General features: G+C 32.3%; 1 protein-coding gene across 1 annotated transcript; it reads right to left on the bottom strand.

Annotated features, from left to right (window-relative positions):
* Positions 1-2,481: 2,481 nt before the first annotated feature.
* Positions 2,482-10,943, bottom strand: LOC114717833 (gamma aminobutyrate transaminase 1, mitochondrial-like). The gene is made up of 19 exons (XM_028903040.1): positions 10,754-10,943; positions 8,988-9,103; positions 8,291-8,375; positions 8,080-8,152; positions 7,495-7,592; positions 7,059-7,151; positions 6,411-6,484; positions 6,288-6,326; positions 6,074-6,162; positions 5,904-5,980; positions 5,742-5,816; positions 4,888-4,935; positions 4,712-4,795; positions 4,536-4,623; positions 4,385-4,463; positions 4,108-4,197; positions 3,775-3,875; positions 3,171-3,286; positions 2,482-2,762 (listed from the first exon to the last, which is right to left on the bottom strand). Exons 1-19 carry the CDS (start codon positions 10,787-10,789, stop codon positions 2,688-2,690), a joined length of 1,536 nt encoding a protein of 511 aa, XP_028758873.1. The 5' UTR covers positions 10,790-10,943; the 3' UTR covers positions 2,482-2,687.
* Between the last annotated feature and the right edge of the window lie 3,249 nt (positions 10,944-14,192).

The following is a 14,192-nucleotide window of genomic DNA, read 5'->3' as shown; positions in this document are numbered from 1 at the left end:
CTTCTAAAAAATACTTTGAGGGTGTAATTGCTCTTAAAAAGAATTAATACTTTAAGTACTAAATAATATTTTAGGATGCTATGTGCACATAAAGAATATTTCTGGATGCTAAATGAGTAAAAAATAACTCATGGTGTTGAATATACTTAAAAAAAAATATTTCAGGATATTAGACGCACCTTAACTTATACATAAATAGCAATGATATTTATTTTTGGTATACACATTACATATTTATTGTATTCTTTATTAAGGGTTCAAACCCATAACTTCGTCTTCAAATAAAAAAAAAATCTTAAAGAAAGTGTTAAGTTCTCACTTGGCCTACAAACCTGTCTAGATAATATTTACATTATATCTAGTCATTTTCTTGGAAAAAATTGACATAAAAAGAAGTTGTAAATTGCAATATTTTAATTTAGACATCTAAGAGTTCAAAATCTCAAAAAAGAAAGTGATGCCTGATATGATATTTTGCAACTGTAGTCAAATAACTAAAATGCCCTTATATTAAATTGAAAAAAAAAGATATCAAATTTGTTATTGTCAGTAAATTTCTTCTCATCAGTTGTTCAAAACTTATCATTGCCAGTTCACAACCTATTAATAAATAATTTGTCATTACTGGTATATTTTTTATCATTTGCTGTTCAACACTTGTTATTGTCAGTACAACTTGCTAATAAACTTTTTGTTACGAAAGTATTTTTGTCATATAACTATATTTGCAAAATATCTGATTAGACATCACTTCCTTTTCTAAGATTTTGAATTCTTAGGTTCCTGACTTATAATATTATAATTTTTAACCCTTTTTTTCATGTCATTTCCCCCTTTTTCTTTTCATTGTGGTATCTCTTGAAGAAGGGAATTCCTAATTGGCATCTTTAGGGTCAACAACTTGTTTGGAACCAATTTTTCTAATATACCCATAATCCAATTAGGGCACACCTCATAAACCCGCCATCATTTTGTAGCCTCACACACATAGCCAAGTCTTGCCAAAATTATACTATCCACTTTCCATTGCTTCCTCACTTGATAACCCCATAGCCATCCAAACATTTAAATGTACTGAGAACTTAAACTTCGAGAAAAAAATATTTGAAAAATCACCAAGGTTTTGTTTAAGAAACATTTTGAGGTAGGATCCAACAATTTAATATTTTAATGTTAAATTAATAGTATATATTTGATTTACAAAAAATTTGTCATTCTATTAAGTTTTTTTAGGGTCAACTTTCGCTACTTGATTCTAAAAATAAAAATATAAATTGCCGGTAATTTCATATAATTACTTGATTATTTCTTTTGTGAAATTCACTTTGTGACAGTTACTCAAGTTTTCTTTACAAAAAAAAAAAAAAAGTTGAGCAGGATTTTGGTTGTTCACTAGTATTTATCATGGAAGCACATTCGCAATAATGAATATGGAGTGATTTTTCATTCAAAACATTTTAAGGGGATCAGACAGCTCAAATTACACAAACTTGACCTTAGCCAAAAGGCCGAGAAAGGTAGACAGCTCAAATTTGGGAGATCTTTGACTAATAATTTAAACGAAAGTGTTGACAATTAATGCCGTTGTGGTTTTATACATGCCAATCAGATATTCAATTGTAAATTTATGCCATAACGTTCAAATTCTCTAAATTTTCGTTGCCAAAAAAAAATTCTAAATTTTAGATTTGCATAGCCTAATATGCTACAATTTCTCTCATAATAGTATCCTTAAATATAATAAACAAATTTGTCTTGTTCAAAATTTTAAATCAATCTTTTCATTTTTATCCCCATTTACCACTGATCATTTCTTTACAATAAATTGTTACTAATTGTGTTTCATGTACTCTATTTACAAACGAGTATGATTGTAAAATATATATATATATATATATCGTACATATTTATTATTTTTAACTAAATTAACATTTTAAGTCGCGAGATTTTTGTAGTTATTTCTGAACGCAATGAGGACTAAATTAGATTCCAGACCATGCCAATTAAGAAACAAAGTAAGTTGCTATTTAATTTAACCACAAATTTTCACTATAATAATGAATCATTCTTGTCTACCTAAAAATATGCTAAATACAATCTTCCAAAAAATTTAAAATTAAAATTATTATTCATTCTGTGTAATCCCATGAAACACACATCTTTACATATATATAAAAAATATAAAATTGACTGAAAAAAAATCATACTACATAACAGCCGTTAAATAGTTGACAGTCCAGTTACTTCCAAAAATCCAAAAACTTTGATACAGTTTCTTCCTTTGTTAGCATGCAAGTATCTGTACCATTTTTAACCCAACCCGCCCTATCGTTTGTATTATGCTATACTTAAGACAACTTACATATTCAGTAGTCTTGTAATCTAGTAGTATGAAATTTTTTTTGCAGCTAAGAGGCCACGGATTCGATTTGTTTCCTTGAACAGAATTAGCACCCTTCCTCAGTAACTTAGGCACGCTTAAAGAATCAAAGCATATGTTCATAAAGATATGGAAAGAATTAGGCAAACAATTTGATTGCATTTAGCGACAAATAGCAGGAACAGAACAGAGATGACGGGAAATCATTGATGTCTCCAATGCAACAAATAATAAACATACCTCTATACATTAAGCCATTAAAGCCCTTGCCCTTATTTTCATCATCATCAGCATCAGTAAAAATCCATTACTTACTCTGAGCCTTGAGTTCCTGAACCCTCTCCTCAGTCTTTTTCAGAGCTATCCCATAGATTCTGATTAACTGGGGGAAGAAATGGACAATATCAGAACTCAAATAAGATCTTGTTCTAAAGAATAATTGGACAAGAGTAGGTGGTGGATAGCAATCGAGGAACAAAAAAAGCACAATAGAAGAGGACAGCACATAATAGTGAATCATCATGAGGAGAAAATCATTAAAGCAAGTTGTACTAGCTTGACTGTATATGGCCATTAGCAAGAACTCGCCAAAATTGTACATTCAAGACGGTGAGATTCAATGGTACACTCAAAAGTCTTTACTGTCTAGAAGAGCATATACATGAGTTAAATGAGGTAACTTGGCTAGTTACAATAAATTTATTTGCTTTCCCAATGATTTAGCAATTTACAGACAAGCCAAATGAAGACAACTGAAATTTATATATAAATGACTCAGAGGTTAGGTTACCTCATCAACTTCTCCTGGGCTGATAATAAATGGCGGAGACATCATTATGTTATCCCCAGCCACACGCACTAACATCCCATTCTTCTCACACTGTGCTCCAAAATAGGCACCTATCCCTGTGATAATTATTTAATCAAAACTGTCACAGCAATAGAAAATAAACCGAAGTCCACAAAATGATAGTACCTAACCTATTTCACATATTAGGATAATAATTTTCTGTCACCTCAACTAATAGGAAGCTGCATTATTCTTGTTATGCGTCACTGTCACAAAGGTTTGGTTTTAAATGACCTTAGAAGATATTTTTGCTACTTTTAAATTTTAATTGATTTTATAGTCTATCCAAACATAACAAAGTCATCTGTTCATATAATGAGAACCATGTTTCAGGAATTCCAAGTAACAAGGCTCTTGCTTCAGGAATTAAACTAAATAATGGTTAAGTACATTATTATATATGGTTAACCACTGGCCTGGCATAATTGCCCGACCGGTTAACATCCCTAAACAGTTGAAATTTTTTGCCAATGAATTCCTAAAGGGTAATTCCTCTTGGTATGTTAAGGGAAAATATGGGAACAAAAGGGAAAATTGAACTTACCCCATTCTGGAGGGAAAGGATCATTGGGCGACTTGTTGTCAGTGAACTCGGTCCCCAGGATCAAACCAGTTCCACGAATCTGCAGAGCCAAAGAAGTTATTCTCACACCTCAGTCATGCGTTTTGTACAGGGACAAAACTTGAGTAGAGCTTTAGCGTTTACTATCAAGTTCTCCATTAAAATCATGACATGTTTTCTTATACAGCCACCAGAACTACATATGATGTTTTTATCCGAAATTTTGATAGCACCAACTTAAAGTACTTTCAGTAAGTAAATTTTGCCCTTTATATTAGAGAATAGACCAAAAGCTGCTTAGCAAACAAGAGGTACCTCCCAATGATTGGACTATCAGAGAAGGCTTTTACACCATCTTGGAACCTCGGTGCAATGCTCTTCACATTCTCAACAATATTTCTTTCCCTGCAAAACATCAAGAATCAAGAAAATAATAATAACAATCAGCAGCCTGAACAGTAATTAACATGATATAATATGCTTAAAGTTGTAGTCATTTATTCAAATATAATACTGCAAATCACTAATTTCACTGCATGTGTTTGAAGTTGACTGTGAATATGGTAATGACCCAAGCTACATAGGAACACACTTGTAGATCTTTAGTGCTTCAATTGCAACAGCACACGATACCGGGTGTCCAGAGTAAGTAAAGCCGTGAGAAAAAGAACCTAAAATAAGAGAAATCAGGTCAGCAACAATTATCTTCACATGAAGATGCGGTCATAAATGTATCACCGTACCAAGTTTACTGCTTTGCGAGTGTATGACATCTGACACGTCTGGGCTCACAAGAACTGCACCAATTGGCATGTATGCAGAAGAAAGTGCCTGGAAGTCAAATACAAAAATGAAAAACATTAAGCTTCCTAGATCATGAGAAAGATAAATATGTGTCTGGATGCTATTTCAAGTTTACCTTAGCTAATGACACCAGGTCTGGTTTAATGTTGTACTTATCAGATCCAAACATTGTCCCAAGCCTTCCAAAGGCACAGATGACCTTCAAAAGAGAAATATGAAAGAAGCAAGTTCAGCAGTCAAATTTCCTCATTAAATCCAGTTTAAGAAGTATGGATAAATATAGTATAGTACCTCATCCGCTATGAAAAGAATGTCATACTTCTTTACGACAGCTTGAATCTGCACAAGTAATGAAAGGCTTTGAGAGAGATGTTTCTTGCCTATAATATGATTTTGTGGCATTTAAAGGAAGGAGTTCTCAAGGGAGAGTGTGAAAACAATTATAATTATATTAATCCGATGCATGAATAATTGTTATGCAAGCCAGAATTTTGGGAAGTGCAAGACTATACAGCAATTGGATCTATTGACTTTGATATATAACTTCTACAGAGCTAACAAAGCTGTGAATTGCAAATAGGTATCCTATTTTAACCCTTGACCAAGTATAAAAGTTGAACAAACTATTCAAGCAACTGAATAAAAACTAATAGCCATATTCAAGATGTTGTCAAGTGATGAAATAGTCTAAACAGAAAAATCATGTACAGTTTTCTACAGTCACTGCCCGTTTGAGATTATGAGACCTACATTAATCGTATCTATTGACTTAAATATATATGACACAGAGCTAAAAAAGATGTGAGCTTGATATTCTATTTTAACCCTTGAACCCATATCAAAGGTCAAGCACGCTGTTCAAGTAGATGAACTATTACAGGCAACAAAGTTTATGCTCACAAGGTTGTGAAAATGAAGGTCTAACCAAATTTTCATGAACATTTTCTGTAGTGGTCTGCTTCCAGCAGCAGGTATAAAAAAGTCCTTATGCATAATTCATCTATTGTGATATCCCATGGAACATCATACGGAAATGCCACAAGCCATAATAGCACTATAGATAGAAAACATGTAGATTATTTGTCACTTATCTTGAAAATAAGGAAATTATAATTCTTTAAAGCATGATGATGCTGATGACACACCTTGTCAAAGTAAGTTGCAGGCGGAGGTATTACACCTCCTGCACCCATAACAGGTTCAGCAATAAATGCAGCAATCTGTATAAGAAAAGCCATATAAAGTTGCTGTGGTACAATCAATATTAAAATATAAAAAAAAAATTTATAGATATTTTAAAGCATTACTGTCTCTGGTCCCTCTTTCAAAATTAGTTCCTCCAAATTTTTAGCTAATCTGGTTGAGAACTCTTCCTCTGTCTCACCTGGGATAGGCATCAGCATGCATGATAACATTTAGCCACATTATCCATGTGAATAAAACAGGTTTAAGAACATGACCTACTAAAAGAGACTACCTGGAAGGTGATACCGCCAGTAATGCGGGCAGTCAGTGTGCAGCACAAACGGAGCAGGCAAGTCAAACTTTTGATGCAGAGCTGGAAGACTGAAGTATGATTTTCAGTTAACTGATTAAAATTCTGTTCTTATCTCATTTTCATAAATAAATAAAATATTCAGAACAAAAGCACTGATGCAATCAGGGGGGCAAATATCCTGAGTTCATTCTACCCGGAGAGACTGGCTGATATCAGCGTTGAACCATGATACCTATCAGAAACGTCAAGAAATATAAGCTATTATGCATACTATCAAGATACACAAAAGCATCATTAGTTGAAATATCAAACATACGATTTTGCCCGAGCTATAAATTTCTTCTTATTTGGTCTTCCAAGCGCATTGTTATAATACCATACCAATTTCACCTGCAAGGAAAAGTGATGTAAACCTGAGCAAATGTTACCGCAATTACTGCCCATCTTAACTATGTTGATTCCACTTAAAATATCTGATTATAATTTTCTGCACAGTTAATTTGACTTCATTCAGAACTTAGATGACTAAATTTGCACTGAGAGAACATATTTAGCTTTGGCTTCTGATATCCAGTTATCTAATTACTCATAGGTTTTGGGTCTGCAAAGTTTTATGATATTGGGCTTCAGATATAATATGGCATATATGATTATTAAAGTAAAACTTAGTTAATGAACAAAATAAAAGAAGTAAGGTGAGAATATTTTCATGCACAATATGGTGAGTGACGAGTTTGTCATGAGGTCATATGTTTTGTCCATGCTTCATGATCAGTTTTAATTTCTGAAAATGCTAATCTGCCAAGCTGAGAATTTTCCTATTGTTGAAATCACAAACTGTCCAGATATTAACTTCTAGTACATAGGAAAAACTATAGCATAATTCAAGCTGTCCGCCATAAAATTACATGAAGAAAATGTTATGTTACACATTAAAACGGCTTTCTACACAAACCTAACGAACCTGAGTATCATTGGCTTCTGATCCGCTGTTAACAAAAAAAGCTTTTGCCATTTTTCTGGCTGTGAAAAGTTCTAGAAGGTCCCTGGCTAGATCCTGTAAGGTTAAATTTATGTTTACATAAGAAAATAGAAAATGAATCATTCAATATCAAGAGAGAATTTTAGAGATGGGTAATTAATAAATAAATGAAACCTAAAGTTAACAGACGTATCAACTGGATAAGGATAAGCTTAAAATAACATAACAACCTTTGCATGACGCCACATCATATGAATTAAGGAGCTAGAACTAGAAGTTTCAAAGTATTAATACATATATATTTTCTTTTGCAAGAAGAGGAAAGAACAAATGAAAGAAAGAAATAATGTAAAAGTTCAGGTGCAATTAACAAGTGCAAAATTATGTCTGGGTCAACTAAGGCCGAGTGTAAGACTACCAATGATGGTTTTGTAGTTCGATTCCAAAATGAGTGGTAAAAAGGCAACTTTTTCAATTGTGTAGTTGCCGCGTCAACAAGGCGTGGTTCATTCCCTCCTGCAATATAAGATTGATATCATAGTGAACCGTTCTTATATATAAAAAAGATACACATTTGTATGTTGTCGTGTAAGTAGATCAACAATCAATTGACTATTGTAAAAGTAGTTTTTTCACTTCAACATTAACTCAAAAGGCAGCCTGTTTTTAAATTCTAGGTGACTTCACCAGAATGTTTTTTTTCCTTATCATGGCTTGTAGGTCATGCTCGTTTGATGTTATTATGCTTGGAAATAATAATTTCAAATTTAACTGCTTTTTTCAACCTTAGTTGCCAGATACTGGATTAAGAAAAAAGGCGAAGATATGTACAACACATTTATATTTGGTGGGTAGAGGACAGGAGATGATAAGTTTCCAGAAACAATATATATCAAAAGCATATAACAAATACATGTTTGTGTCATCTAAAAGGTAAAAGGGAACAACGAGATATCAATGATTAAGCAAAGAAGAAAATAGATAGAAAAGAACTCATAAATACCTAAAGCAGTGCACCATAAACCAGCGAGTGAGTCAAGATATTTTCTCCCATTCATGTCATATACATAGCTCCCCTGATTCCATTAATTGGGTAAATTCCAAAATTGAGAAACAAGTCATTGTTTGAAATTTAAATGAAGCATATATACATTGTAACCATAAACTAAGCCTGTTATGTAATAAATTTTTAGGCAGGAACAGAGGAAGTTCACCTCTGATCTTTCTATAACCAGAGGATTCAAATCAGTAGTCTGCCATCCAGCAGTGAAAGGAGCAAGCATATCATGACCCTTGAACCTAAGACAACCAAAGTAATTTTAGCAGAAGCATGCATGGCAGTCATGTCCACAAGAGCAATATCTGATAAAAATTTTCAAGATATTTAAGAATTAGAGAAGCTAAAAAATTTGTCCCTGACCAAGGAACTGTTACCTTTTGAATAGGGGGGAAAAAAGTTGTATTAGAAAGAGGAGAAAATAAAGAGTAATAGTTGAGGATAATCAAGCAACAAATCACAAACCAAATACACAGAACAGCTGCCCAATCTCTTAGCATATGAAAAATAAAACTTCTTTTCAAAAACCCATGAGCCAGCATCAAAGTTCGGCCATACATGGACAATTCTTTCGTCTCATCAGAGTTTAATAGAAGCAATAATCCTTGACATCTTTCTTTAGAAAACAATAGAAACCAAACAACTCTGCTCAAATGATCCTTTCCGAGATTTTGAACTTCACTGGTAAAGAGAAAATGGAAGAGTAACAATATTCAGAACCAAATTGGTTTATTGCAAGGGCAAGTGCAACAAACATGCCCTTAGTTCAACGCCATTATGCCAACTTATAAACATGCAAAAGAAAGCAATGACCAATAGAGAAAAGCACACACGAGAGAGAGCTAACTGCATACCCTTCACGGTTTTCATCCTTTGGCAAAGATGCTTCAGTACTATAGGATCTAGACCATGAGGAAACCTGGCAATTTTCCTGAAAACTTTTGGAAACAGCAGCATATCTTGAAGCAATCTGTAAATCAAATATGAAAATAAGCATCAATGGACAAGTAATTGAACAGCAAATACAGTATCACTGGGACCATGTGTGACACACCAAGTTAGATAAATAACTCAGACAAGACAATTAGTATTTAAGATAACTATATTTTGGAAAACAAAACAAAACCATACATTTGATGCTCTAAACCCAGGATAGGATGTTCTGCATCAGTAATTAAATTCATATATACTCTTATCATCATAATTTCAAGCATTCAGCACGCAGACAATTTCGAACAAAGTAATTATAATTTGATGATTTCAGTCGGCAAAGAAGTAGGAAATAGTTTCTCCGTATATTTTCCACATAATTATTTGTGTAGGGCAAACCAAGTCTCTATTAATATATGGCCACCTGCTATCTAGAACTTGAACCCTTAAAATGGGGAAATTAATTATTGGCTTGCCAGTTGCTCTATCATTTCTGATATATGTCAATTCTCTTGTACACGGGTATGGTGTTGGTTATGAATGATGAATACGGTAAATGGATAATTCACAAGAAATACAAACATAGCAATAGAAAAGGCTGCTATGTATGGAATTTTTTAATAAAATTCCAATGCTTCAAACGAAGAATGCACTGAATCTTAAAATAAATGGCCTGTACCCTATGAAATTGCACCCAAGCATCAGCAGAACAACGATTTAACAGCAAAGTCTGGATGAAGTTAATATTTCACACATATAATTAATTCACAAATGAAAAAAATAGTCCAAACTTGTATCCATAGCAGAAGCCAGAAACACCAAGATAGTATTGCTTCACAAGGAATAAATGGACATGGTTATAAAAAATTATCAGAAATCTGGAAAAACATGAGCCTGACTCATTTTTCCCTTTCCCCTTTTGCCAAAGAAATTATATACTGAAGGTAAAATTAAGCCTAATTTTGTCATACAACCAGACAAGTTTATATTTTTAAAAATCTTTCGCGCAGGTAAAAAAGAATGTTTAAAACAATCCATGAAACAGTAAAATAATATCCTATCAGTTCTAAATGATATTAATATCCAAACTATAAGTATAGCTATAAAAAGGCTGGCTACTTTACGGAATTCATGAATTCTCAGAAATTTAATTCTGTTCAACAACTTTCAACCTTCGGCTGCCCATGATACAAAAAGGCGACAAAAGTAATCAGCCTCAGCTAATTGCTTTAAATAACTTGCACGTGGTAATTTTAAGATTCAACGTCAAAAGTTGCTCTAGCGTATAAGTCAGTCAATAAAAAGCCCTCAAGCCGCACAAAGTATCTCACTTTTAGGTCCCTATTTTTTAATCCACCATTTCTTAGAAAAACAGAAACTCAGGCTATAAGTGCACGTTAATTTGAAAAATGTAATTGTAATATCACGAAACATATAAGAGAAACAGAAACACAGATGGAAATCCCAGTTATTAGGAAAAGAAAAGCCGATCGAAGAATAGGAAGCCACCAAACAGGAGCAGAATCAACGACAAGAACATGAAACATGCTTCCATATTTTCCCTTCAGTCATTGCTCATCCAGAAAGTACCACAAAAAGAGGGGAAAAGACCGAATGCATTCGTACGAAAATCCACAAAGAACCCGGAAGTAGCCCTGTAAATCAAAATGAGAATCCAGGAGCAAGTTACCTGGCTTCTCAGAGAGGATCGAAAGAGCCGATTCATGATGGTTTATCTCGAGACTCAAGAGCTTGCGACGATGCGGAGATAATCAGGAACTGAAACTGGAAGAGTGACTCAGAAATGAGAAAGCATCGGCCTTTAGTACTGAAAACGACAAGCCAGGAGCGGGTCCGACAAATCAACCTGTCCCGGTTCAGCACGATTGCATACTAATCTTTAATCATCATCGCGAAATAAATTACGTTCAATTTTCCAAATTGCGATAACATTACCGCGATGGACAATAAATTGATGGAGATATTATGTGGCTTGACGTCATAAGGTAAATGGGGACACGACTTCCGGCCAAAGAGACAAAAGGATGTTTGGAAACCAAATGAAGATTTTAAAAATATTTTCACGGTTTACAAAGTAACATGAAAAAATTGAAGATTAAAGTACACCCACAATCCTGAAATATTTTTTCAGATACATTTAACACTTTAAAATATTTTAAAATGCATTTAGTACTTTAAAATATTTTTTATATGCATTTAGCACTGTAAAGTATTTTTCTTGAACATCTAACAGCTTAAGGGATTTTTTTTAAGTGCATCCAGCATCCAAAAATATTTTTGGATGCATCCAGCACCTAAGCCTAAAAAAAAAATACTTCAAGATGCTAGGGTCCCTAAAAAATATTTCAAGGTATTGGATACGACACAAAATATTTTAGAGTTCTGGTTGTATTTAAAAAAATATTTCAAGATGCTGGATACACTTAAACCAAAAATTTATGTCGTTTTACAAAAAGTATCTTTTAGGATTGCCGGCACCAAAATGAGGAGACGAAAATCACGCGATTCATAGGTAATGATAAAATATAGAAAGGTTTGAACTTCCAAGTTTGAATGATTCGATTCGATTTCCATCTCCGGATCTCTAGTTGTTCCAGCGGTTTCATCACCATGGTCCCACAAAACCAAATGAAATCGTCAGCAAAAACGGACATACGTATAGATACATAGACGGTTAATATTCTCTTTTAAGTTTATCTAAACATTTAATATAGTATTACTTATTTTATCTCTAATTTAATATATTTAGGGGGTGTTTCGGTGAAACCAAACTATGATTTAAAGAATAGTTTTTGGAGAATAGATTCTTGAGTGAATAGATTTTACAAAAAATAGATTTTATAAAAAAGCGATTCTGATAAAATAAGAGTATTTGGATAGTTGTTATCAGAAATACTTGTTATATAGACGAATTACCAAAAAAGTTGTTATCAGAAATACTTGTTATATAGACGAATTACCAAAAAAGCCATAGGTTAATATGATAATTATATAAAAAAAGATTTTATAAGATATTTTAATTTGAAAGAATAAAATTGTTAACAATATATTTTTTACCAACATCATTAATAACATATAAGATAATGTAATTAATAAATAATTAATATGTGTATATATATTTATAAAATATAAGATTAAATATGTTTATAAAAAATAATTGAGGGGTGTTAAAGTCATATTATCGTTGAGATCTACTCTGACAGGCACAATCATATTTTCCAATTTGAGCCAAAAGCAGAATGGATTTACTTCTTCTGAAACTATAGTTTGGAGCCCAAAACCGCGATTTGTTAATTTCTCCTCCTGTTTGGCAAACAGGCCCTTAATATATTTTCTTTCTTCATTTATCTCACTATTACTCTTTTATATTTATCCATTTATATATACGGATATATTTGGAAAAAAAGTTACATTTTTTATATATTAAATACTTTTAATTAATTTTAACTGTTTTTTTAAATCATACAATTTAATTAAAAAAAATCTTATAATAAGTGACGGAACAGTATTCTTTACACCGAGTGGAAGGCTCTTGAACTAGGAAAAAGATTCAGTGGCTTTGAAAGAATTGAACAAAGAGCCATACGAACTGAAAATCTTACGCCCAAAGTGGAACTTTTCTGTCAAATTTTTTATTGTCATCCCCACAAAACCAAACGCACTTTACAATTATACGCATCTATCATCTCCAAAAAATATTAAGAAATATTTTAGATTGTTTGATGCATATTTATTTAACATTTTTTTCTGAAGAATTAATAGTGATGTTAAAATTGCTTCTAAAAAAACACCTTAAGGGTGCGATTGCTCCTAAAAAAATTAATACTTTAAATACTAAATAATATTTTAGGGTGTCATGCGTACATGAAAAATATTTTAGGATGTTGAATGAATAAAAAATAAGTCATGATATTGAATATACTTGAAAAAATATTTCATTGGGTGCAACTTATCCACACATAAGTAACAATGATATTTTTGGTACACACATTACATACTTACTACCTCCGGTCCTTAATATATGACCCTGTTTGACTTTTATTTTGGTCCTAAATATAAAACCCCAATGCACTTGTCTCTCATATTTATACATTTTTTTCTAAAGTAGTCCTTCTAACAATAATAATTCTAGTCAATACACTTGATTAGTAAGGATATTTTAAGAAAGATAATACCTATTTAGGACAAATAACTAACTCAACTTACTTTATTAAGGGTTCAAACTCATAACTTGACCTTCAAATTAAAAAAAAAAAAAAATCATACAGCAAGTCTTAAGGCCAGATAATATTTGCATCATATCTAGTCATTTTCTTTCCATTGTGGCATATCTTGAAGAAGGGAATTCCTAATTGGCATCGTTAGGGTCAACGACTTGTTTGGATCCAACTTTTCTAACACATCTATAATCCAATTAGGACACACCTCATATAAAGCCGCCGCTATTTTGGAGTCTCACATGTATATCCAAGTTTTGACAAGATTGTACTATCCACTTTCCATTGCTTCCTCACTGATATTTCAATGTACCGAGAACTTAGACTTTGAGGAATAATATTTGAAAAATCTAAGGAATATTTTGAGGTTGGATCCAACAATTACATATTAATATGTTTTATTTTTTGAAAAAGCTAATTTCTTCGCCAACTGAGTAGCCCACTGCGTTCATTGAGTGGACTTTTCTTTATCACAATGAGTTTATTTCCATTTAACATTACTTTTGGGGGGGGGGGGGATTTAATATTACTACCTCCGGTTTTAAATATAAGAACTAGTTAATTTGAGTAGATTAATGAAATAAGTTAAGTTAGTTGTTTGTTATAAATATGTATTGTCTTTCCTAAAATATCCTTATTAATTTAATTTATTGGTTAGAACTACCATTATTAAAAGAACTATCTTGAAAAAAATAGATAAATATGAGAAAAAAATAAATTTGAATCTTATATTTACAATCAAAATAAAAATTAAATGAGATATTATATTGAGAACCGGAAGTAGTACTATATTTACATGGCTTTTTTACCAATATACAATAAACAGTAAAATTATATATCAAAATGCTACACTTTTAAAACTATTTACCAATATGCTATACTTAAAATCGT

The sequence above is a fragment of the Neltuma alba genome, unplaced genomic scaffold (genome assembly GCF_004799145.2).
Source record: "Neltuma alba isolate B1F8T4 unplaced genomic scaffold, ASM479914v2 tig00011777_pilon, whole genome shotgun sequence".
In the NCBI taxonomy this organism is placed as follows: Eukaryota; Viridiplantae; Streptophyta; class Magnoliopsida; order Fabales; family Fabaceae; genus Neltuma; species Neltuma alba.
Note: the sequence above shows the minus strand (reverse complement) of the source record. Positions and strands in the feature narration are given on the sequence as shown.

Excerpts from the sequence above, each read along its gene's own strand:
- LOC114717833 (XM_028903040.1), bottom strand. The coding sequence starts at position 10,789 with ATGAATCGGCTCTTTCGATCCTCTCTGAGAAGCCAG. Across the intron at positions 7,152-7,494 it reads GAACTACAAAACCATCATTG|GATCTAGCCAGGGACCTTCT; the intron begins GTAGTCTTACAC and ends TTAACCTTACAG. Across the intron at positions 4,796-4,887 it reads TTCTTTTCATAGCGGATGAG|GTCATCTGTGCCTTTGGAAG; the intron begins GTACTATACTAT and ends TCTCTTTTGAAG.